This window comes from Manis javanica, chromosome 13 (assembly GCF_040802235.1).
Source record: "Manis javanica isolate MJ-LG chromosome 13, MJ_LKY, whole genome shotgun sequence".
In the NCBI taxonomy this organism is placed as follows: Eukaryota; Metazoa; Chordata; class Mammalia; order Pholidota; family Manidae; genus Manis; species Manis javanica.
Genome location: NC_133168.1, coordinates 18,385,941 through 18,411,836, shown reverse-complemented (window position 1 = coordinate 18,411,836; position 25,896 = coordinate 18,385,941). Strand labels below are relative to the sequence as shown.

Here is a 25,896-nt window from a genome sequence, read left to right as displayed (position 1 = left end):
CTTCACACGTGTCGCCTCCATTCCCAACCATGCCAGTTGTCTTGCTCTCATCTTCCAGTGGTTGCACCACCCCCTCCCCCTCTCCTTCCACCTTCACAGCCCTCTTCCCCCACCGAACATGCTCCTCCCACCCTCTGGTTCCAGAAGCCATGGACAGGAAGCTGAGGAGAGGGAAGGCAATTGGATATCAGTGACTCAAGTCTTTATATCGGTTTGTCTGTCTGTGTATATGTTTTTGTGTGGGGAGTGTTGCTGACTGTAGTCATTGTGTCTCAGTTTGTATGTTTGTGTGTCTAAGTGTGTGGATGAAAAATATTTTCCTACCTCCAGATGGTATTAATAAAAATTGATTTAAAAACAAGTGCTTGTGAAAACTGGGCATTCTAAAACTTCCAGAAAATCTGATAAAAAAATGTTAAGCATTAATGCTAATTTAGGTTTGGCTGAGGTGGGCATGTCCTTGTGGTTATCAGCTGCCTAAGTTTACCTAAGGTCATTTAAGTTGATGTTATCTGCTAAATCTTTTAAGAATAAAATGCTTAAAGGCTTGGCTTTGTCAAATATTCGTAAAGGTCTTGTAAGTAATCTAACATAGTTGTTACGAATGAGTGAACTAAATAAGTGTGGCAAGTGAACACCTTTTTAATTGTGTGTTACAGTGTGTATACCTATCTACAGCCTAAAAATCTTTGTAGTAACCTAAAACCTTAAAATTCTGCTAAGTTAAAAAGATATACTTTGTGCTTAGTGAGAGATTGTGTTGTAAAGCTCATGGTTAACAGAAATTATAAAATGTTCATAAATTTGTCAACCCAAAGAATGCTAGTGTAACAGTTTATAATAGCCTACTTCTCAGTGTTCACTAAAAATTAAGGTCCCTAATAGTTTTAAGTTCTAATTAAAACTACTTAAAGTAATAAGGAAAATATTTCTGCATGCTAAAGAATGTATCTTTTGATAAAAGAAAGTAACTTTGTTCTAAAGTACAGCTGTTTATTTAGAGGGAGAAATCTAAATGTAAAAAGGTTGTAGAAAGTTTGTGGAAGAATTTAATATGGTCTTGCTATATAAAATTAAAGCAAATGAGTCTCGGTATCAGGTACATAGCAAAATTTGAATTTTGTTTTCAGTTAAAAAGACAAAGTTTTCTTAACTGTTAGTCTGCTCTTAATATTGAAAGATTGCAAAAAGTTCTCTAATTGTTTTATCAAAGCAGTTTCTCATGCTTAGAGTCTCAATGAGTTGTCTGAGTATTTAAGAAAATGAGATCTTAATATTAAAAGAACTAAAAGCTAAAGTTTGCTAACAGCTGTGTAACCTTCTTTATTTGCCTTTGAGGTATTTTGTTGTCAGTCTGGTTAAATCGATTAGTATTGCTTCATAGGAACCTATAATCCTATTTAAGCAAGTGCTTTAAAACTTTTAACAGCTTCCCAAAATCAAATTTAAAAAGGTACTTTTACCTCTAGTTAACTCTGATATTTTCCAGAGGGCCCCTAGAATATGTCAGAGGAACTTTTTCTCATTAGAGAAAGTATTTGGCTAATTTAGCTTATTTATCTGATATATAATTACCTGCTTAATTACTTGGAAAGCACTGTCAAAAAGAATAATGCTAAACTTTGTTACTGAATGTTTTGTATTACAGAAATATCAGAATTTCCTTATGTCAACTGTCTTACAGTAAGCTCTCATCAGATCTTTAACCATTGTCGTTTGTCTTTTATTATTTATAGTCACTGTTTTATTACTCTTAAGCTAGTAAAGAACTAGATTTCAGCAGAACAAGTATTAGCTACATAAGATTAAGTAAACTAAATAAGATGATTTTGTGGCTTTTTGTTTCAAATGTTGCTGATAAAGTGTTTTAAGCTTTTCTCTTAAGCTGACAACAGTTTAGTAAATGACTGCCTTCATAAGCAGAATTAAAACTTTATCTTTCTCTCTACCTGATCCCTCCAGAATTTAAAAACTATCAGTGACTATTTTTGTATTTCATGGCAGTATGTTTATTTGCACAAGTTCAATAAGAATCTGCTTTCCTTGTATGAAGACCAATTAAAAACACTAGTTATATTACCAAAGCTTTAACTGGAACATCATACCTGAGAGACACGTGTGTAAACTCAGATATGAACAGACAACTTTAAAAAACTAAGATTGACTTTATAAAGCCAACAAAGCCCCTTAGAAGACCTGGCCTAATACCTTGCTTACAGGGTTCCCAGCAGCCTTACCAGGTGAGTAAGGAAGGTCACTTCCTGGCAAGTGCAGGAACCTCAGGATGTCTTGAGAGCCTCAAGAAGAGAAAAATTCACCCAAATGTACAGGTACTGCAGGCACAACCTGATGGCAAGTCTAGCTTAGCTTTCTGTCCTCAAGAGGCCTTTAAAAGTTCAATCCAAAATTCCTTACAAAAAGTTCCACGAAAGCACATTTAAAAGAGCCTATGTAATCAATTGCTCTTCTTGCTGCATTTATGCAAATAATCAAGCCAACTGTTAATTATTTTCTTAATCTGGCTACTTCTAATAAAAATAAGGGTGATTTTAGAGAAAAGTATTGTTTCAATAATGCAGTCTTATCTATACTAAATCCTAATACTAGTCATTGAGATGTAAACTTGATCCAAAATTTTAATTTCCCCATGATACCTGGCTATGATTCTCAATTAAACTCTTCATATTTCTAGTTCTCATATTCAGCCATGCATTCTTAATCTCATCAAGTTTGTCCTTCCAGAATAAAAGCGCCAACCTTCCGAGGTCCTCTCAACTGACGAGTGATAGAAACCTAGCTGCACCCTTTACTGTGCCCCTTCTCAGCATGAAGCAGCCAGAGCGGTCGTTGCCCCTTTTCCCTGGCAGCAGCTAGAGTCTCTATCTGTAGAGCGGAAAATGAGACAGAGACTATAAACTTAGACAGAATAAAGTGAGAGCCTCTGGAGAAAGCAAGGCAAGATATTTGCAGTCAGAGCAATGTAACTACATGCAACGAAACCCCCCTCCCCATGACGCCCCTGTCAGCCAGAAGTAGCCAGATCAAGTCATCGCCCATTATGACCAAAAGGCTGGAATGTAAAGTTGAAGGCACTGGGGGGACGTCCCTGGCTGCTGCCCCCTCCCAACCTGAAAAATGTGCCTTAGGCTAGCCAATCCTCACGCCACTGTAAATCTAAGCTCTGCCTCCCCCTACCTTCTTTAAAAACTCACTGCCTGCCCTGCTGAGTGTAACTTCCCTGGCCTGTGATGACCAGATGGGAGAATATCACTCAGGAATTGCGCTCAAATAAACTGCCTGGCCCTTTGTTGCCTCTCGTCGCCTGCTTATTTCGGCTAGAATTTATCTTACACTTGGGAGCCATGCCACAGTGCTTCCCACAGTGGGAAGGAATTGCAAAGATGAAATTCAGTCTGGAACCGAATCCCTACCCCATGCCCACCTCCAGCACCTGCTTGCCCATAAAGCACCCAGCACTTCTGAAGCCTAGGCACCACTGGAAACCACCCAACTCTCATTTGAGGCATGGAGGGAAGGGAGAAGACAAAGCAATCTCTGTACCTAGGGATGCATAAAGGGGTGCTTGTGGGTAGGATCCTGAGGTAGAGCCCGAGGTAGAGGCAGAGCAAGTTCTTCTGAAGACCTCTAATTTAAATGCCTCCTCCTTTCACTTCAGAATTGTATTTTCCTTCTGAAATCATCCTGACCCTTCAGCATAGACAATAAAGACTTCTAAAATTTCTCCCTTTTTTCCCTCAACTCACTTCTACACTTACCTCACTAACCCAGATACTCTGGCACGACTGTTACATCCCAGGCTCTCGTCTTGGGTGCTTGGGATTCCACAAACTATGTTCCCTGGAGTTTCAGTCCAGATGGGGTGACAGACAGAAAAAAAGATTTGCCTAAAGTATTGAAAACTCTGTCAGGTGTAACCATTGTGGGAGGCGGAGTGAAAGGCCCCTGCTTAACGGGTATGGAACGCCCTTGGAGGCGGGTGTGCGTGTAATGATGTTCTGGAATTAGAGGTGAAGGTTTAAGAACCCTACACCCAATATTGAAAGGTCAGAGAGATGGTTTCTGAAAACACAGAGGAATTAGCCAGATGGAGAGGGAAAGGGGACATTCAGTTAGAGGGAGTAATTGTAAGCAAATGTCTGGAGACCAGCTAGTAATCCATACTGGCCAGCGAATGGGAAGAGTGTGGTCTGGGGGAGGAGGGACCAGTGAGAGAGCTGAGGCTGGATGGGTGAGCTGAGATGGGGTCATGGTTGTTGTCTGATGCTCTGCTTCCTACTCTCATGTAGGCAGGCGGGCCTAACGAACATTATTGTTGAGGGACAAAACCTCCTTAACCCAACTCCAGACATAAATGTGTCCTTATCACATGCCTCTTTAATGTGCAGTTTTCTCTTCTGGCACCTTCCATCATCTTGTTACAGACTCTTTGAGCAACAGGACATGAAATTAAACTGCGATCCTTTCCACTCTTTTTCAAGACTAGGTACTTTTATTTGCACTTCCATTTCTCAATGACACAACCCCTCCGTTCTCCCATCCAGTCCTAACTAGTTCCTGCCACCCGTTCCTCTCCCCCAAACCCCTTGTGAAACACAGTGTAGAGTCCCACGCGGGCAAGTTAATACTCTTGTGTAAGAAACCTTGTCTTTGACATCCTTAACCCCTGGACCTGCCTTTGCCTGCCTAGGGTTTGGGTCCGTCTGTAAAATTTTTTTTGGTTCTTGTTTTTCACACGTCTCGCGCCTTCTTTCAGAGAAGACGCCCGAGATTGGGCCGGGCCACGCCTCCTCCCGGCCCCGCCCTTGCCCCGCCCCCACCAGGCCCTAGCGTTCGATCTCCATGGTTACACGGCCAGGCTGAGAGGGCCCTGCTGCCTAGCAGGCGACGGCAAAGATCCCGGGGAAGAATCGGAGGGACCCGGATCTAGCTCTGGATTCCGGCCGAGGTCAGCCCGCTTGGGGCTCTGCGCCCTTGACCCAGAGGACCCCGTGTGAGGCAAACGTGGGACCGCGGGCCGAGCGCCAGCCACTGGGACCTGTCTAGCCTCGCTGAGACTCTACCGTCAGTCAGAACCCCTCGCAGCGCCCCTGCTGAGAGGAAGCGGCGGTCACTTCTGGCCTGAAGCGCCCCGGCCCGCAGGTCAGACCTCTGACCGCACCTCGTCGGCGCGCGAACCTTCTCGCCTCTGCTGGCGCCCCGAAGCTGAGCTCGGGAAATTGAGAGCTTCCAAGAGGGGGCGGGAGAGGGTACTGAGCGGAAGCGGTGCCCCCCACCCCGCCCGGTGCCCGACGGCCCTCGCCCTACGCGCGCACGCAGACGCGGACACGCGCACGGACGGGCGCGCGCGCGCCTGGCTAACGTCATTTGAGTGCTGATTATAAGCGCTAACTACGCCACGCGCCGTTTTCGCTAGTCATGCAGAGCTCGGCGCTCGAGACCACTCTGGGAAGAGGGGAGTAGTGGTATGTGTTGCAGACCAGAAAACCGCCTCACAGAGGCGGGAAATGGTCCGGGCTCGACGGCATCCAGGCAGTCTGGTTCTACTAGACAAAGTGCCAAGCCTGCCTTACTTGAACACTAATAACGCTGAGATTTAGTTTCATCTACCTGGGGTTGCCTTTGCTAGTCTCTACACGGTAAATTCCCTTGGGCCCAGTTACTGATAACTCTGGAAAATCAGGAAACGATTAAAACCCCCTTCCTTTTTGCTGGTTAAGTGGAATTAATAACCAGGAGTTAATTTTTTCCCATGTTGCCTAACTCATGTAGTATATTTTGATTGCTTTTATGTTTTTAATCAAGAGTCTAAACTCCAGGTTGGATGTGCAGGGAAGAAAATTTAAATGATCTGAGCATGAATTGTTCTCCAAGAATCTCCTGTAATTATGAAAGGTCATTTAGTGAATGTAGTGGAATAAGCATTTCTTTGAAGCTGTACTCTGCAGCCTACACAGATGGGGGTGGGGTTTCTCATTCTACTCCCCCCCTCACCCCACTGCGGTTTAGCCGTTTTTTATTTAATTTAAAAATATTATGATATAAATGTACTTTTGGTGATCTCCATCATTTAAATTATCCACCTTAAAAAAAAACAGAAGGCAAAGCATTTCTTTGGGATCAAAGAATTGCAGTTTGGGGTATACAGACCTGGGTAGAAACCCACATAGTATCCTCATTACAGGAGGTAGACAATGGGTTTTCATGGAAAAAACAAAAGATGAGCTAAGTTTTTAAGAAGAGTTTTTTGGAACTGAAAGCAAGGCTAGATTTATACTTCATTGGTCAGATGCGGTCACCAGGAAAAAGTTCACTTTTCAACCAGGATTTTCTCCTTGCTGACTTCTTGGATGGTTGGCAGTTTGGCCCAGTTGAATGGTTTAGAAAACAGGACGTACAAAGCAATACCTCTGTAATGGCTGGTCTGGTTCTATTTTATGTTTTAAACCGATTCTGTTTATGTTATTTTCCACAAAATAAAGATGAAATGTTTCAGTCATTTGAAGTCCCAAATGCTGTCTCTGTTATCAACAGTCTTTCATTTTTATAATTATAAATCAAACTAATGAAAACTAGGAGGGACCTACATACTAATAAATACTAATATTTTAAATAACACGATTCTTTACAAATAGTAGAGAAATCTTAAAAGTAAAAACTAATATATAAATACAATTTTTTAAAAAATCATTGTTTTTTTCAGCCAGGATGCCTCCCACTCAAGCAGAAAGTGTTATAAAGAATATCATTCGAGAAATAGGACAAGAATGTGCAGCCCAAGGAGAGATTGTTTCTGAAACTCTTGTTGCTTTTATGGTAAGAATGAATATTTTGTGACTTACTACTTTATTAAAAAATGTTTTTAAGGGGTGCCCATTTTCCTCTTAAAATTCTGTGCTTTCCTAGAAGTTACTTATTTGAAAACATGAAGACCATGGGACAAGTTAGCAAAATATATTTTTTAAAAGTCTATAAAGCATGTCAATTCTAGATTTATAGAGGGTAATTTAGAAGATCTTGATGTTACAAAGATCAGTAATATCCTGTGTTAGAAATTTTTTTAACATGTATTTTCATGGTAATAAAAATTACTTATTGCTTTGGTCTTTCTTTTCTAGCGTTTGGCTTAACAATGCACAATAAAAGTTTGTCAAAATATTCAAATAGTTTCCCAATCTAAAATCTAGCCATTGCTTTCAACCTGTTTCTCCATAACATTTTTCTAACATCATATTCAAATTTGGTATTTATTGCTTCCTATCCTCAACTTCTATTGAAGGTGCTGAAAAGTTGTGTAATAAGAATAAGAAAATCAGCTGAATAATCAAGACCTAAGTAATCAAAAGGCAGTAGTTTAATAAAGATGGAAACATATTAAACTAATTTTGTAATTATATGCAGTAAAATTATCTTTCCTACTCTCAGGTGAAAGCTGTTGTCCTGGATCCAAGTAATGGCTTTAACGTGGATAAAACCCTCATTAAAAGTGATGTGCAGAAACTTGTTAAGGTGATTATCCAGCAATTTTCAAATTTTGAATTATTTATTTGCAGTTGTAAATACAGTATGTTAGCCAATAATTATTGCCCTCAGCACCATGAAACAAAAGCCACCAACTCCTGGTGCAAACAAATGAGGGATTTATTTTTTCTCATAAAACAAAATCTGGAGGTGGTAGGCTGTTTTTCCTGGCTTCCTGGGTCATGCATATGGTTTTCATCCTATGGTCACAAGATAGCTCTTGCATCTTTAGGTAAGGAGGACAAAGAGCAAAATGTGTGCACCTATTGGGTCTGCCACTTTCTTTTTGGAAATAATAGCTTTCCCAGAATCCTTCCCTTTGCTTACACTTACTGACTGAAATGATATTGCAAGAGAGCCTGGGGCATTGATTTTTCTCTTTTTTTAGCTGAACAATCTCTGCCCCACTCCAAATTGGGGTTCTGTTAATAAGGAAGGAAGGGCATGCATATTGGCAGGCAACAGTGTCTGCCATAGTATTTTAGAGATATCTCATTATTAATCTAATTTTACCTTGAGACCTTTATTAACTGACTTCTCATATACTATAAAATTATGTAGTACTAAATTAAGATTCATGTAATTATTGATTCAATATAATTTGTCTTTTTCAATTTTAAAGGAAACCTGAAGCCAATGCAAAATAATTTGTAGTTAGAAATCAAGTAGATGTGCCTGAAAATCAGTTTTTAGAACTAAAGGAGGCAGGAACTTTAGACAGTTTTTTTCATGTTTCATGTTGACTCACTGGATATTGATGCTTAAATATTTATTTTCTAAATACTCCTAAATATATTTCCTAAAAGTTCAACATTTTTTTTTCTCCTGGAATTAATGATTTTAAACCCCTCCTTCACACAAACGACCTGAAGCAAACTTGCCTAAACTTGTGTATGGATTCTTTCTGGGCCCAAACAAATGGCAGAGAAAATTTTCATTATCCCCATCTTTTCTCACATCCGCAATTCACATAGTGAAGCAGAGCTTTATATGCAGACGCTGGAGGGGTCAGGAAGAGATTTGGAAGCCTGGAGCAGGGGAATATGTTGTTAGAATGGATTCTCTAGGGCAGCCAAGAGCTGTGTCTTTCTGTGCTGATTTTAAGTGTGGTATAAAGCCTGTTCTAAGCAATAGAGGAAAAGACTGTGACGGTCAGTCAGAAATTGTATCAGAAAGCTCCCAAGGAGAATCAAAGAGAGGCGGAAAATAAGTGTTTCACCTTCTGTGGCTCAAGAAGAGTTTTTCTTCTTTTCTCTAACTCAACCATGTTGCAAAGGAATCAGTATACCTTTAATATAATGGGCAGGTAAACAAACTGCCAGTGTACATCATAATCCAAGTGACAGAGATTGTTTCCTTTTTCCTCAAAATCATTTGGATGAGCATTATAATCTTTGTAAAGTCTTTAGAACAGTATTTCTCCACCTGGAGGGGTCCAAGTGCACAGGTTCCATAAAGATGGAGTGTCCAGTCTTCACTTGCATTCTCTTCTCCCTCCTCCCAGGGAAGCAGGGTTGGTGCTCAGGGAGGTGGATGGAGGGTGATGCCTGCCAGCTGCAGATATAAAGCCTCAGCGGTGAGACGGGAAAGAGGAGGGTTGAGAGGAGGAAAGGAGAAAATAGAAAAGAAAAATCGGGTTGATCATCTCATCTAATGGGTCAAATCAGGGAAAGGGAACCAGCCATCTGTGTGGTGGGGAAAATGGGAGAAAACTGACCGAAGGAAAAAATTTTTGAACAGATGGCAGAGCCAGCCAAATTTTGTAGCAGAGGGGTACAGCTGCAGCAACTTTTAATAAAATGCATGTGACCAAGAAACAACAAAGAAGGAGTGTTGTTCAAGGCTCAAATAAAGAGTAATAGGGAGCTCCAGACTTCACGGAGCATTTACCCACATTCGGGCTACAGAGACTAACAAAACTGTCAAGTTTCTTGCCTTCAGCTAGGCTATTAGCCACCTGCGTGAGGTGATACTGGCTACCTCAGGGGAATAACTTACTACATACTAAATGTTGTTGGTTGGGTAAGTTACAAAGCATGAATACCTCAAAGAGAGAAATAAAAATAAAAGGAGTTATTGGTGGGTAAATGTCAGAAACCATTGCTTTGATGTTTACCATTATTTTTTAAAATAACTAGAAAAGACTGAGTGTTTTAGTAAATATAACTAGAAGCATTAATGGGGTATTCTTTTCTAGCGTTGTGTGACTCGGCTATTGGATAGTAAAAATCCTTCCTTGGACACCATTAAGATGCAAGTCTACTTTGATATGAATTATACAAGTCGAGGTAAAACATGTCTACCTATTTTGATAGTCTTTTTAAAAAGATTCATATTGTATTTCAGATAATAAGGGCTTCATTTGGTTAACAATGAACAATTTAACTTTTTTGTCTATCTTGACATTTTTTCCCAACTTTGAAGAATATAATAATGTTAGAAATGCTTAATGAGAAAAACACTAGTGCCCTTGTGTTAAAAGTAAATTCTAGTTATGTCCATAGTAATTATGTTTCCAAGTCTATTATGTTTTAACCATTTACCACTAACACATAATAATTAGAAATTATGTAAATAATTAGACATTTATGTAAATTATTTAATACATACATCAAAGGAAAAACTAGAAAAAAGAAAAAGGAAAATAAATTCCTCTATAGACTAGACTGCTTTTGCCCTGCTGTAGTGCAATCATTATTAGCCATTTGGTGTTTTTTGTTGTTCTTTTTTCCCTCTATGTATTGAAATTTCAGCTGTGCTATCTGTGTACAGTAATATATCTTGCTTTTTTGCTTAAAGATAATGAAATCTTACAGCAATAAGTGATCACGGAATTGATAAAATTGTAATTTAGATTTTTTGATTTGCAAAAAATTCTCAGTTTTTGTAGCAAGAGTATTGGTATGAACTGTGCATGACTGACAGGTTAATGATTGCTCTTGTAATAGTAAAATGGCTTGTCTCACTGTGCTAGTTGCAAGAATTGTACTGTGGAGGAACTGTGGCTCCTGCCACAATTAGGCCTAGACCTGATAGATCACAGGAAGAAGGGAGAGACATATAATTCTTGAGCCAACATTATCAGTAATGCTATTCAAAGGAAGTTTATCTAGAACTAAAATAAACAGATACATAATTGAACAGAAACATTTATACTACATACATGTATATTTATTACTATTTGTATGATACTGTATAATATACTATGTATGATTCCTATGTGTGTTATACTATAAATGTACATATATTTGTACTATATGTGTTTACAATAGATCTTTTATAAATTATCTCCTGTATTTTCTGCTTAAGAGGTTTTAGCCCTCTTGGATATTACTGTTTAGATTGTCTGTTTCAAGTCTTAGGTGCTTTGACCAAGTATGCCATTTAAAGCACTGTAATAAATCTTTCCCAATAGATTTTTGTCTTAAAGTTATTTGCTGGCCACTGTTCATCGTTTATTTTGATTACTACTTTTGATCTTAAGAAACTGCTTGTTTTTGTGCAGTAAAATTACCATACAGAAGCCATTTTTTTCACCTTCTGGTCCTACTTTCTTATGTGAAAAGAATTCTAAATCAGTATGGAACATTGTCCTTTGCCAATTTTAGAGGAATTTCTTGAAGAACATCACCGAGTACTGGAGTCGCGATTAGGCTCTGTTAGCAGAGAAATCACAGATAACAGAGCATGTGCTAGAGAAGAACTGGAGAGCCTGTACCGAAAGATTGTCAGCTACGTGCTGCTGCGCACTGGGCTTGGGTCCCCTACAGATGTCAGGATCGTCAGAGAGGCAACAGGTGAAAAATACATACAATTTCTGTTCTGTATGTGAAAATACATGAACATTGTGTCTTGTAAATTTGTTAAGTTTAAAGTATTGAAGATTAAAGTTCCCTTTTCATCTGAAAAAAGAAATTCACAAATCAGAGGGCTAGAGCTTACCGAGGCTCCTTTTACACTATGTATCAACTCTAAAACTCAAGTAGCATCTCTGGAAAGTGGATATTGTTTATTTTCTTAGAGTTGCACATATCTAGGGACCTATCACTCCTTAAAACATTGGCAGTACGATTAAAAGTACCAGGCTGATTGGACAGTGGGGATCAACAGAGGGGGAGGATTTCATATTAATGACCAGAGTTGTCTGTCACTGGAGTGGATGATGGGAAAGGCCATTACTTTATCCTTAGGAAAAACTTGCCCACTTCCACACTTCAAGCTAAGGAGTAGGCAAAATCTCTAGTCTTTTTATGGCTCTCTTCCATAATTATTTTAAAGTTCCAGTTTTTCTACTGAGAACCCTAATTAGAAAGCTCGCTTTAATGCCCATTGCCAAAAAATTACCAATGAATGCTTGATGATTGAAAACAGACTTAAAGCAGTGGCATTATTTTCAGTAGCCCAGCTTTGGTACATGATACATTTTGCTATGTATTCTGAATCAGATATCAGGAATTTAAGGAACCATATAAGTATCTATAAAATAGGGCTCTTAACTTTCTGCTGAAAGAAAACTGTAATTTAAGTTCTGATATCTTTACCATTTTGTTGTCCTTTCTGTGGTTTGTTTTAGCTGCTCTACAGAGTGTTTTTCCTCAGGCAGAGCTTGGGACATTTCTAACTCTTTCTAAGAAGGACAAGGAACGCCAGCTGAAAGAACTCAGCATGATTGTCACCGGAATTCGCTTATTTAACCGAGACTGTGGAAAGGGAGGAGAAGGCATTGATGACTGTAGGTGTATCATTAGGTTAATTCTATAGGTTATGCTGGGTTAAAATCAACTTGCCACTGAGAAAAATAATAAATAATATACCCCTGGCAGCCTTAGATTTAAGATATGCAGTTATGACTGTAGGTACAACTACCATTCATAATGTATAATTTTTAATTTTGCTGGGGCAAGACTAAGTTGTACGTACCATGAAGCTAGTATGGGACAGTGAATCAGTGAAGGAATGAGGGATCTGTCCAGAGGCCAGCCTCACTAGTTCATTTTGTGTTCTTTACTCCAAGTCAACTAACCAAAAGGGAGTAAAACTAGTGACTTAAAAAAAAAATCACTCTGAAAGGAAAACAGTTGCTAATGCAGTTAATGGAATGAAAAAGTCCAAGAGGAGATATCTGCACACCTGCCAATTCAGGAGCGTTTACTATGCTGTTACCTACTTAACGCATTCATTATAAGCTTAAAAGTGCTCATGAAATCTCTGATCAGGGACATACCAGTAGACATAGCTTCTTTAAGAATTTGGCACACATGTAGGCTCACTGATAAGGTGTTTTTGTGTCTTTTACCAGATTTAGTATAATATGGTAATATTTTTTATATTTTAAAAACAGTGCTGAATCATAAAATTCCCATTCTTCATGAAGCTCCCTATCTTACCAAAGTATTTCAGTATTCCAATGGGTCTCTTAAGTTGCACACTTTTTTCTTTTTTACAAATAGAAAATAAGATATACAGAGGAAGAGATACACTGTCTTTTCTAGAGGCACATAGTCAATAGCATATAATATCAAAGCTATGTATTCTTTAGACTGTATTTTAGTGGCAAAAGCTGATGTACTGTGCCTTTTGGTTATCATTCTGACAGTATCTTTTTGTTTGGATGGGGTTTTTTTGGATTCTTTCCTTGATAGTGTGGGATCGATGAAGTATATTCCTCATTATTAATTTGCTTGAGAGAAAAACTAAACTTAATCTCAAAATATGACCACTTTCTAGGTTTTTTATTCTTAATTCTTCTTAGATCCCTTCATGTCTCTCTTATATACCTTTAAAACCAGTGCCAGCTATTCTACAAGAAGCAATCCCAGCCACCACTCAGCGTATTGATTCCCAAATTCAGATTGCCCAGGACCAGGCATACCGCTACACAGCCATTCTTGAAAAAATAACGAAGAACCCACTCATGAGCACAGAATTTCAGCCATATATGTTGAAAGAAGCACTTTATAATGTCCGACAATATGAAATCTTCCTTCAGATCATTCTGGTGAGTTAATGTCATAAGATCCAGCCTTATCCATGGGAATGTAACCTCTTTATATTATTATGGGACTAAAACAAAATATAGAACCAGGTCACTAATAAAAAAGGCAACCTTAATAACTGCTTGGTTCATTTTGCATCTGTAGGACCAGGTAATAAAATAGGAATGGAGAAGTTGGATTTGATTTTAATGAAACTATGTTGGTGGTAATTGATTTTCTGGTTGTTGTTTCTCTTTGGCATCAGTAGTATGATTGTTAGCATGCAGTAGTTAAGCAGTGGTGTGTATGTAACACTGCATTGTTTCCATCGAGAGCAAGTGTCCAACATATTGTTTGGCAGGTAGTTGACACTCAAATTAGTTCTATGTAATGATTTGTTTTTATTGTAAAAATTGGTAGAAAATATATATATATATATATATTTTGAGAGGGCATCTCTCATATTTATTGATCAAATGGTTGTTAACAACAATAAAGTTCTGTATAGGGGAGTCAATGCTCAATGCACAATCATTAATCCACCCCAAGCCTAATTCTCATCAGTCTCCAATTTTCTGAAGCATAACGAACAAGTTCTTACATGGTGAACAAATTCTTACATAGTGAATAAGTTCTTAGATGGTGAACAGTACAAGGGCAGTCATCACAGAAACTTTCGGTTTTTTTTTTTTTTTGAGAGGGCATCACTCATATTTATTGATCAAATGGTTGTTAACAACAATAAAATTCTGTATAGGGGGGTCAATGCTCAATGAACAATCATTAATCCATCTCAAGCCTAGTTCTCCTCAGTCTCCAATCTTCTGAAGCATAACGAACAAGTTCTTACATAGTGAATAAGTTCTTACGTGGTGAACAGTACAAGGGCATTCATCACAGAAACTTTCGGTTCTGATCACGCATTATGAATTATAAACAATCAGGTCAAATATGAATATTCGTTTGATTTCTATACTTGATTTATATGTGGATCCCACATTTCTCCCTTTATTATTATTATTATTTTTATTTTTAATAAACTGCTGAAGTGGTAGGTAGATGCAAGATAAAGATAGAAAACATAGTTTAGTGTTGTAAGAGAGCAATTGTAGATGATCAGGTGTGTGCCTGTAGACTATGTGCTTATCCGAGCTAGACAAGGGCAATAAAACATCCATGGAGCAGAAGCTTTCTCTCAACACAGGGGGGTTGAGGTTCTAAGCTTCACCACTGTTGTTCCCCAATTTCTCACCTGATGGCCCCCCTGCAACTGTGCCTGCCTTAGGTTGTTCCTTCCTTGAGGAATCTTACCCGTCTCTGGCTAACCAGTCATCTTCCGGGGCCATAAAGGGAAATGTAAAGTTGGTAAGTGAGAGAGAAGCCATATTGTTTGAAAAGGTTAGCTTTTTACTTCTTTGCAGATTTATGCCCTGTGGCTTCTATGCCCAGCACTTGTCTCGAGGTATCTTTACCACCTGGAGGAATTATGATACTCGGTAAATTCGATATGAGGCATGAATTCTATTTAAGGGTTGTAATTAGGAAGGAAGAAGAAAAGCTATAGAGGTAGCATATGGAAGAAAACATGGGAGGATTGATTATTTCTTTGACATATCTTCTTGTAGAGTACCTTAAGCATGTATAGGTTTCAAACTACCAACTAATTTGTGCTCACATATTAACATAATAGGAATACGGTGACATAAACAAAGCAAATCTATAATTACCATCCATCTCCAGTGAAGCCAAGAAAACCATTTAGGCACCCTAGGCATTTGTGAAAATTTGTCTATGATATGATGGATATTGTCCAACTGTACTTGAACAGTCTGAGAGAAATCAGACAAATTAAAGCAGCCCATTTCTGGGATCTGTTCACATCCCATATGTTCTTTTAACCGTAGATAGTTTATAGTCATAAGATTTTGGAGTGCTACACCTTGCACCCCTCTCAACTCCTGGTTGAGTTCCAACAGTACAGATCCGGTCAAATTCGTTGTCTCACTGTATGCACATGCCAGCCTAGACATCTCCCTCCTCATTCCAGTGGCAAGTCCAGGAAACGGTGGGGTGGATGCAGCCACAACCGCAGCATTGCCCAGATCCCTGTGGAGGCTTTTTGATGATCATCCTCCTGGCATAAGTCCTCCAGAGAGTGCTGATGCTGGAAGCTCCTCCTCATATCGTATCTTAGTTCATTTTCTGGGTATCCAAGCTGGGCCTTCATCTTCTGCATAGAAACAAACAGACCCTTTGCCCACAGTTTGACATGCCCTCTATACCACTGTGCAGAACTCATTGGAGGTCAGCACACAGGAACTGCTTTTTTTTTTTTTTAATTAAGAGAAAGGAATATTATCAGAAAAGAGTACCTCCATAGCTGATCATCTGACACCCTTTAAGTGATCAACATTAAGGATATTTAAAGCATGCGTTGATCTTTGATTTACCAATAGTTTTATCATATCAAGCAGTAATCCCCCTTTTCTTTCTTTCTACTTTTTTTTTTTGTTAATTTTTAATCTACACTTACATGAAGAATACTATGTATACTATGCTCTCCCCTATATCAGGTCCCCCCTAACAACCACATTACGGTTACTGTCCATCAGTTTAGCAAAATGTTGTAGAGTCACTACTTGTCCTCTCTGTGTTGTGCAGCCCACCCTCACCTTTCTCCCTCCCCCCCATGCATGCTAGTCTTAATAACCCCCCTTCTTCTTCCCTCCCTTATCCCTCCCTGCCCACCCATCCTCCCCAGTTCCTTTCCCTTTGGTACCTGTTAGTCCATTTTTGGGTTCTGTAATTCCACTGCTGTTTTGTTCCTTCAGTTTTTCCTTTGTTCTTATACTCCTCAGATGAGTGAAATCATTTGGTATTTCTCTTTCTCCGCTTGGCTTATTTCACTGAGCATAATACTCTCCAGCTCCATCCGTGTTGCTGCAAATGGTAGGATTTTTCCTCTTCTTATGGCTGAGTAGTATTCCATTGTGTATATGTACCACATCTTCTTTATCCATTCATCTACCGATGGACATTTAGGTTGCTTCCAATTCTTGGCTATTGTAAATAGTGCTGCGATAAACATAGGGGTGCATCTGTCTTTCTCAAACTTGATTGCTGCGTTCTTACGGTAAATTCCTAGGAGTGGAATTCCTGGGTCAAATGGTAGGTCTGTTTTGAGCATTTTGATGCACCTCCATACTGCTTTCCACAATGGTTGAACTAATATACATTCCCAGCAGCAGTGTAGGAGGGTTCCCCTTTCTCCACAGCCTCGCCAACATTTGTTGTTGTTTGTCTTTTGGATGGCAGTTATCCTTACTGGTGTGAGGTGATACCTCATTGTAGTTTTAATTTGCATTTCTCTGATAATTAGCGATGTGGAGCATCTTTTTATGTGTCTGTTGGCCATCTGTATTTCTTTTTTAGAGAACTGTCTGTTCAGTTCCTCTGCCCATTTTTTAATTGGGTTATTTGTTTTTTGTTTGTTGAGGCATGTGAACTCTTTATATATTCTGGACGTCAAGCCTTTATCAGATCTGTCATTTTCAAATATATTCTCCCATACTGTAGGGTTTCTTTTTGTTCTATTGATGGAGTCTTTCGCTGTACAGAAGCTTTTCAGCTTAATGTAGTCCCACTTGCTCATTTTTGCTGTTGTTTTCCTTGCCCGGGGAGATATGTTCAAGAAGAGGTCACTCATGTTTATGTCTAAGAGGTTTTTGCCTATGTTTTTTTCCAAGAGTTTAATGGTTTCATGACTTACATTCAGGTCTTTGATCCATTTTGAGTTTACCTTTGTATATGGGGTTAGACAATGGTCCAGTTTCATTCTCCTACATGTAGCTGTCCAGTTTTGCCAGCACCATCTGTTGAAGAGACTGTCATTTTGCCATTGTATGTCCATGGCTCCGTTATCAAATATTAATTGACTATATATGTTTGGGTTAATTTCTGGAGTCTCTAATCTGTTCCACTGGTCTGTGGCTCTGTTCTTGTTCCAGTACCAAATTGTCTTGATTACTATGGCTTTGTAGTAGAGCTTGAAGTTGGGGAGTGAGATCCCCCCTAGTTTATTCTTCTTTTTCAGGATTGCTTTGGCTATTCGGGGTCTTTGGTGCTTCCATATGAATTTTTGAATTATTTGTTCCAGTTCATTGAAGAATGTTGCTGGTAATTTGAGAGGGATTGCATCAAATCTGTATATTGCTTTGGGCAGGATGGCCATTTTGACGATATTAATTCTTCCTAGCCATGAGCATGGGATGAGTTTCCATTTATTAGTGTCCCCTTTAATTTCTCTTAAGAGTGACTTGTAGTTTTCAGAGTATAAGTCTTTCACTTCTTTGGTTAGGTTTATTCCTAGGTATTTTATTCTTTTTGATGCAATGGTGAATGGAATTGTTTTCCTGATTTCTCTTTCTATTGGTTCATTGTTAGTGTATAGGAAAGCTACAGATTTCTGTGTGTTAATTTTGTATCCTGCAACTTTGCTGTATTCCGATATCAGTTCTAGTAGTTTTGGAGTGGAGTCTTTAGGGTTTTTTTATGTACAGTATCATATCATCTGCAAATAGTGACAATTTAACTTCTTCTTTACCAATCTGGATTACTTGTATTTCTTTGTTTTGTCTGATTGCCGTGGCTAGGACCTCCAGTACTATGTTAAATAACAGTGGGGAGAGTGGGCATCCCTGTCTGGTTCCCGATCTCAGAGGAAATGCTTTCAGCTTCTTGCTGTTCAGTATAATGCTGGCTGTGGTTTTATCATATATGGCCTTTATTATGTTGAGGTACTTGCCCTCTATTCCCATTTTGCTGAGAGTTTTTATCATGAATGGATGTTGAATTTTGTCAAATGCTTTTTCCGCATCTATGGAGATGATCATGTGGTTTTTGTCTTTCTTTTTGTTGATGTGGTGGATGATGTTGATGGATTTTCGAATGTTGTACCATCCTTGCATCCCTGGGATGAATCCCACTTGGTCATGGTGTATGATCCTTTTGAGATACTGTTGAATTCTGTTTGCTAATATTTTATTGAGTATTTTTGCATCTACATTCATCAGGGATATTGGTCTGTAATTTTCTTTTTTGGTGGGGTCTTTGCCTGGTTTTGGTATTAGGGTGATGTTGGCCTCATAGAATGAGTTTGGGAGTATTCCCTCTTCTTCTGTTTTGTGGAACACTTTAAGGAGAATGGGTATTATGTCTTCTCTGTGTGTCTGATAAAATTCCGAGGTAAATTCGTCCCGCCCCGGGGTTTTGTTCTTGGGTAGTTTTTTGATTACCGTTTCAATTTCTTTGCTCGTAATTGGTTTGTTTAACATTTGTGTTTCTTCCTTGGTCAGTCTTGGGAGGTTGTATTTTTCTAGGAAGTTGTCCATTTCTTCTAGGTTTTCCAGCTTGTTGACATATAGGTTTTCATAGTAGTCTTTAATAATTCTTTGTATTTCTGTGGAGTCTGTCGTGATTTTTCCATTCTCATTTCTGATTATGTTGATTTGTGTTGATTCTCTTTTTCTCTTAATAAGTTTGGCTAGAGGCTTATCTATTTTGTTTATTTTCTCAAAGAACGAGCTCTTGGTTTCGTTGATTTTTGCTATTGTTTTATTCTTCTCAATTTTGTTTATTTCTTCTCTGATCTTTATTATGTCTCTCCTTCTGCTGACTTTAGGCCTCATTTGTTCTTCTTTTTCCAGTTTCGATAGTTGTGATGCTAGACTATTCATTTGGGATTGTTCTTCCTTCTTCAGGTGTGCCTGGATCGCTATATACTTTCCTCTTAAGACTGCTTTCGCTGCATCCCACAGAAGTTGGGGCTTTGTGTTGTTGTTGTCATTTGTTTGTATATATTCCTTGTTCTCTACTTCGATTTGTTCATTGATCCATTGATTATTTAGAAGCATGTTGTTAAGCCTCCATGTGTTTGTGAGCCTTTTTGTTTTCTTTGTAGAATTTATTTCTAGTTTTATACCTTTGTGGTATGAAAAATTGGTTGGTAGAATTTCAATATTTTGGAATTTACTGAGGTTCTTTTTGTGAGCTAGTATGTGGTCTATTCTGGAGAATGTTCCATGTGCACTTGAGAAGAATGTATATCCTGTTGCTTTTGGATGTAGAGCTCTATATATGTCTGTTACGTCCATTTGTTCTAGTGTGTTGTTCAATGCCTGTGTGTCCTTACTTATTTTCTGCCCCGTGGATCTATCCTTTGGGGTGAGTGGTGTGTTGAAGTCTCCTAAGATGAATGCATTGCAGTCTATTTCCCTCTTTAGTTCTGTTAGTATTTGTTTCACAAATGCTGGTGCTCCTGTGTTGGGTGCATATATATTTAAAATGGTTATATCCTCTTGTTGGACTGAGCCCTTTATCATTATGTAGGGTCCTTCTTTATCTCTTGTTACTTTCTTTGTTTTGAAGTCTATTTTGTCTGATATTAGTGCTGCAACCCCTGCTTTCTTCTCACTGTTGTTTGCCTGAAATATGTTTTTCCATCCTTTGACTTTTAGTCTGTGCTTGTCTTTGGGTTTAAGGTGAGTTTCCTGTAAGCAGCATATAGATGGGTCTTGCTTTTTTATCCATTCTATTACTCTGTGTCTTTTGATTGGTGCGTTAAGTCCATTTACATTTAGGGTGACTATTGAGAGATATGTACTTATTGCCATTGCAGGCTTTAGATTCGTGGTTACCAAAGGTTCAAGGTTAGCTTCTTTAGTATCTTACTGCCTAAATTAGCTCGCTTATTGAGCTGATATATACACTGTCTGGAGATTCTTTACTTCTCTCCCTTCTTATTCCTCCTCCTCCATTCTTCATATGTTGTGTGTTTTGTTCTGTGCTCTTTTTAGGAGTGCTCCCATCTAGAGCAGTCCCTGTAGGATGCCCTGTAGAGGTGGTTTGTGGGAAGCAAATTCCCTCAGCTTTTGCTTGTCTGGGAATTGTTTAATCCCGCCATCATATTTAAATGATAGTCGTGCTGGATACAGTATCCTTGGTTCAAGGCCCTTCTGTTTCATTGCATTAAATATATCATGCCATTCTCTTCTGGCCTGTAGGGTTTCTGTCGAGAAGTCTGATGTTAGCCTGATGGGTTTTCCTTTATAGGTGACCTTTTTCTCTCTAGCTGCCTTTAAAACTCTTTCCTTGTCCTTGATCCTTGCCATTTTAATTATTATGTGTCTTGGTGTTGTCCTCCTTGGATCCTTTCTGTTGGGGGTTCTGTGTATTTCCGTGGTCTGTTCGATTATTTCCTCCCCCAGTTTGGGGAAGTTTTCAGCAATTATTTCTTCAAAGAGACTTTCTATCCCTTTTCCTCTTCTTCTTCTTCTGGTACCCCTATAATACGAATATTATTCCTTTTGGATTGGTCACATAATTCTCTTAGTGTTGTTTCATTCCTGGAGATCCTTTTATCTCTCTCTATGTCAGCTTCTATATGTTCCTGTTCTCTGGTTTCTATTCCTTCAATGGCCTCTTGCACCTTATCCATTCTGCTTATAAATCCTGCCAGGGATTGTTTCACTTCTGTGATCTCCTTCCTGAGATCTGTGATCTCCCTCCGGACTTCATCCCATTGCTCTTGCATTTTTCTCTGCATCTCTGTCAGCATTTTCATGATTTTTATTTTGAATTCTTTTTCAGGAGAACTGGTTAGGTCTGTCTCCTTCTGAGGTGTTGTCTCTGTGACCTTTGTCTGCCGGTAGTTTTGCCTTTTCGTGGTGATAGAGATAGTTTGCAGAGCTGGTACGAGTGACAGCTGGAAGAGCTTTCCTTCTTGTTGGTTTGTGGACTTCCTCTCCTGGGAGAATAGTGACCTCTAGGGGCTTATGCTTGGCAGCTGTGCGCAGACAGGGCTTCTGCTACCTGCCCGTTTGCTATGGAGTTTATCTCCGCTGTTGCTGTGGGCATGGCCTGGCTGGTGCTGCTCCTCCAAAATGGTGGAGCCCCGTTGGAGGGGGAGCGGCCGGGAGGCTATTTATCTCCGTAACGGGCCTCTGTGCTCCCTGTTGCCCAGGGGGTTAGAGTGCCCAGAGATCCCCAGATTCCCTTCCTCTCATCTAAGTGTCCTGTTCTGCCCCTTTAAGACTTCCTAAAAGCACTCTCCAAACCAAAACAACAACAGCTACAATGAAAGAGGAAAAAAAAAAAGGAAAAAATGCGCAATTTTCTTTGTCCTCTGGCGCCGGTCTCAGGCACCCGCTCACTGGTCTTGCTGCCCTGTTTCACTGGTATTGGGGTCCCTGTCCCTTTAAGGCTTCCAAAAAGCACTCGCCAAAAAAAAAAGGGAAAAACACGTGATTTTCTTTGCCCTCAGGTGCCGGTCTCAGGCGCCTGCTCACCGGTCTTACTGCCCTGTTTGCCTGGTATTAGGGTCCCTGTCCCTTTAAGGCTTCCAAAAAGCACTCGCCAAAAAAAAAAAAAAAAAGGGAAAAACACGAGGTTTTCTTTGTCCTCAGGCACCAGTCTCAGGCACCCGCTCACCGGTCTTGTTGCCCTGTTTCCCTGGTATTGGGGTCCCTGTCCCTTTAAGGCTTCCAAAAAGCACTCTCCAAGAAAGAAAAAAAACTGCTCCAGTTTCTTTCCACCCACCGGAAGCCAGGGGGAGGGGTGCTTGGGTCCCGCCGGGCTGGGGCATGTATCTTACCCCCTTTGTGAGGCGCTGGGTTCTCGCAGTTGTGGATGTGGTCTGGATGTTTTCCTGTATCCTCTGGTGTCTATTTTAGGAAGGGTTGTCTTTGTTATATTTTCATAATTCTATGTGGTTTTGGGAGGAGAGTTTCGCTGCTCTACTCATGCTGCCATCCTGGTTCTGCCCCCAAACTTTTGGTTTTGATCACGCATTAAGAACTATAAACAATCAGGTCAAATATGAATCTTCATTTGATTTTTATACTTGATTTATATGTGGATCCCACATTTCTCCCTTTATTGTTATTATTATTTATTTTTAATAAAATGCTGACGTGGTAGGTAGATGCAAGATAAAGGTAGAAAACATAGTTTAGTGTTGTAAGAGAGCAAATGTAAATGATCAGGTGTGTGCCTGTAGACTATGTGTTAATCCAAGCTAGACAAGGGCATTAAAACATCCACGGATGCAGAAGATTTCTCTCAAAATAGGGAGGGTGAGGTTCTAAGCCTCACCACTGTTGATCCCCAATTTCTCACCTGATGGCCCCCCTGCAACTGTGCCTGCCTTAGGTTGTTCCTCCCTTGAGGAATCTTACCCGTCTCTGGCTAACCAGTCATCTTCTGGGGCCATACAGGGAGAAGTAAAGTTGGTAAGTGAGAGAGAAGCCATATTGTTTGAAAAGGTTAGCTTTTTACTTCTTTGCAGATTTATGCCCTGTGGCTTCTATACCCAGCATTTGTCTTGAGGTATCTTTACCACTTGGAGGAATTATGATACTCGGCAAATTTGATATGAGGCACGAATTCTATTTAAGGGTTGTAATTAGGAAGGAAGAAGAAAAGCTGTAGAGGTAGCAGATGAAAGAAAACATGGGAGGATTCATTATTTCTTTGACATATCTTCTTGTAGAGTAACTTAAGCATGTATAGGTTTTAAACTACTAATTAAATTGCACACACACATTAACATAATAGGAATACAGTTACATAACCAAAGCAGATCTATAATTACCAGCCATCTCCAGTGAAGCCAAGAAAACCAGTTAGGCACCCTAGGCATTTGTGAAAATTTGTCTATGATATGATGGATATTGTCCTACTGTACTTGAACAGTCTGAGAGAAATCAGACAAATTAAATCAACCCATTCCTGGGAACTGTTCACATCCCATATGTTCTTTTAACAGTAGATAGTCTGTAGTCATAAGATTTTGGAGCACTACAACTTGCACTTCTCCTAATTCTTGGTTGAGTTCCAGCAGTATAGATCCAGTCAAATTTGTTGTTATACTGAAAGCACAGGCCAGCTTAGATATCTCCTTCTTCATTCCAATGGCAAGTCCAGGAACCGGTGGGATGGATGCAGCTACAACTGCAGCATCGCCTGCATCTTTGTTGAGGTTTTTTGATGATCATCTTCTGGTATGACTCTTCCAGAGCGTGCTGATGTTGGAAGTTCTTCTTCATATCGTATCTTAGTTCATTTTCTGGGTAGCCAAATTAGGCTTTGATCCTCTGTATAAACACAGACAGACCCTTTGCCCACACTTTGATATGCCCTTTATACCATTGTGTAGAACTCATTGGAGGTCACCACACAGGAACTGCTTTTTTTTTTTTTAAGAGAAAGGAATATTATCAGAAAAGTGTACCTCCATAGCCAATCATCTAACACCCTTTAAGTGATCATAATTAAGGATATTTAAAGCATGCATTAATCATTGATTTACGGTTAGTTTTATCCTATCAAGGAGTAATCCCCCTTTTCTTTCTCTTTTTTTTTAATCTTTAATCTACACTTACATGAAGAGTATTATGTTTACTAGGCTTTCCCCTATACCAGGTCCCCCATATAAACCACTTTACAGTCACTGTCCATCAGCATAGCAAAATGTTGTAGAAAGAATATATTTTTATTTCTGATGTTTTTAGATCTAATGAACAAGCCAAACAATATCCTCAAAATGTTGGCAAATAGGGTAAAGTGATGATTTTAAGCTTTGTAAAAGCAGCAGAGCCCTTTCAGATGGAAATGTACTCAGAATCCTAAAAATATAAAACGTTATCTAGTTCAAAGGATTGAAGGACCTTTAACCAAGGGACATTCCCATGCCACTGTAGGGTTCCAAGAAACACCGTTAACTATATCATGACAGCAAGCTATGTTCCCACCAGTCACTGTTTTCATTTCTTTGGTGGGGAGCATTTTTTTGTTTAGTTTTATTGAGGTATAATCGACAAATTGTAAGGTACTGAAGTATACAATGTGATGGTTTGATATACGAACACATTGTGAAAGGAGTCCCCCATCAAGTTAATCAACGCATCCATCCCACTGGTCACTGCCTTTACACAGCTTCTACTTCCCAATAACCACGAGACTCAGGGTCGTGGAACCATCCTTTGTGTGCGTGTATGTCTTGAAGGATAGAACAGGGTTTGTTGTGGTCCTCTCTTCTTTTTAACTTGTATCTTTATGACTTGATACTACTTTTGGATGCTCTTGATCTGTCTCTTTACCTCCACTGTAGGGAATAGAAAGATTAATATTCAGATGACATGACTTCATTGCAACAAACTAGGAATGTCCTTACTACTTACTATTCATTTCTGCTATCTAATTACCCTCAGAAAGGAGGACTCTAAATCAACTATTCAAAGCGAAATAATTCTTCAGGATAAATGATCCTCTAACATTGACTTGTGGCTGTCAGCCTTATGGAGCTAGTCAGAAACTAAGAGGATTTTACAATCAGTTTGTATTGAAATGCATCTAGGTTCACAAGGTTAGAACCTCCCATTTACTTTTGTCATCTGCATATGGAAGGGATGTATCGTAAGAGAGCCTTGGGAAACTGTCACACAGGCAGTGTAAGGATGTTGTAGAGGATATCGTTCATTATATAGTATCTTCTCACAGCTTTCAGTCATGAGTCATATTCTGCCAAGTAACTTAACAGTGTAAAATTCTCATTGAGTTCTCTCAGAGCTAGGGGGACCGTTAAGTAGAGCATGTAAGTGAAGGCTGTGGGCTCTGCCACCCGCCTACACAGATTCAGATTCTCACTTTGCTGTTTACTAAGTCCGTATCCTCGAGGAAGTTGCTCGATTTCTCTGTACCTTTGTTTCCAAATCTGCAAAGTGGGGTTATTGAGTCTCCACTATGTAAGTAAGGTAGAAGAGTGTCTGGCACATAGTAAAGTAAGAGCTCAATAAATGGATGACAATGGTGATGTTGATAGTGATGATGACGCTGCTGCTGGTGTTTATTACCATCGTCAGCCTTAGGTCGTAAGCAGAACAGCTCTGAGTTTCATTTTGGTAGGGGTACAAGATGAAGAACTCTTACTTTTCCAGACAGTATCTCATTTTCAAGCCCTTTGCTGCTTGTGCTACTGAGAAAGTTAACTTTCTGGCCTTAGCGCTGTTATGACTGTTTTGTGCTAACTTCAGTCAAGGTCAGGATGAATTCTCCTACCTTCTGACTCTTTGCTGTTAATCAGTGTTTTTTTCTGTTGTTTTGTTTTTTAATTATTGAGTCTTCCCCCAGCAATCCACCTTACAGTTAAGGTTGACTATTATAGAATAAATATTGGTTTAATCAACATTATCTCTGGGTTATAAAATATGTCAGCTTATATTTAGCTGAGACTTCTTCCTATCTATAAAATCTATGAATATTCTTTTTTAAAGTCACATTATTTGAACAGATGTTAATATTTTTTCAAAGTATTGATTTTGATTAA

General features: G+C 39.2%; 1 protein-coding gene across 8 annotated transcripts in view; it reads left to right on the top strand.

Moving 5' to 3' along the window:
• Positions 1-4,855: 4,855 nt before the first annotated feature.
• Positions 4,856-25,896, top strand: part of CFAP206 (cilia and flagella associated protein 206) — a 40,193-nt gene continuing 19,152 nt past the window's right edge. The window contains exons 1-7 of one of the 8 annotated variants that reach the window (XM_037013871.2): positions 4,856-5,160; positions 6,722-6,834; positions 7,444-7,527; positions 9,737-9,827; positions 11,148-11,336; positions 12,113-12,271; positions 13,329-13,537. In XM_037013871.2, coding sequence (XP_036869766.2) covers positions 6,727-6,834; positions 7,444-7,527; positions 9,737-9,827; positions 11,148-11,336; positions 12,113-12,271; positions 13,329-13,537 — 840 coding nt within the window. In that variant the 5' untranslated portion in view covers positions 4,856-5,160; positions 6,722-6,726. Of the gene's footprint in view, positions 5,161-5,196; positions 5,658-6,721; positions 6,835-7,443; positions 7,528-9,736; positions 9,828-11,147; positions 11,337-12,112; positions 12,272-13,328; positions 13,538-25,896 lie in introns of those variants that run through there. The other 7 variants (XM_073221003.1, XM_037013834.2, XM_037013827.2 and 4 more) reach the window with 7 other exon arrangements.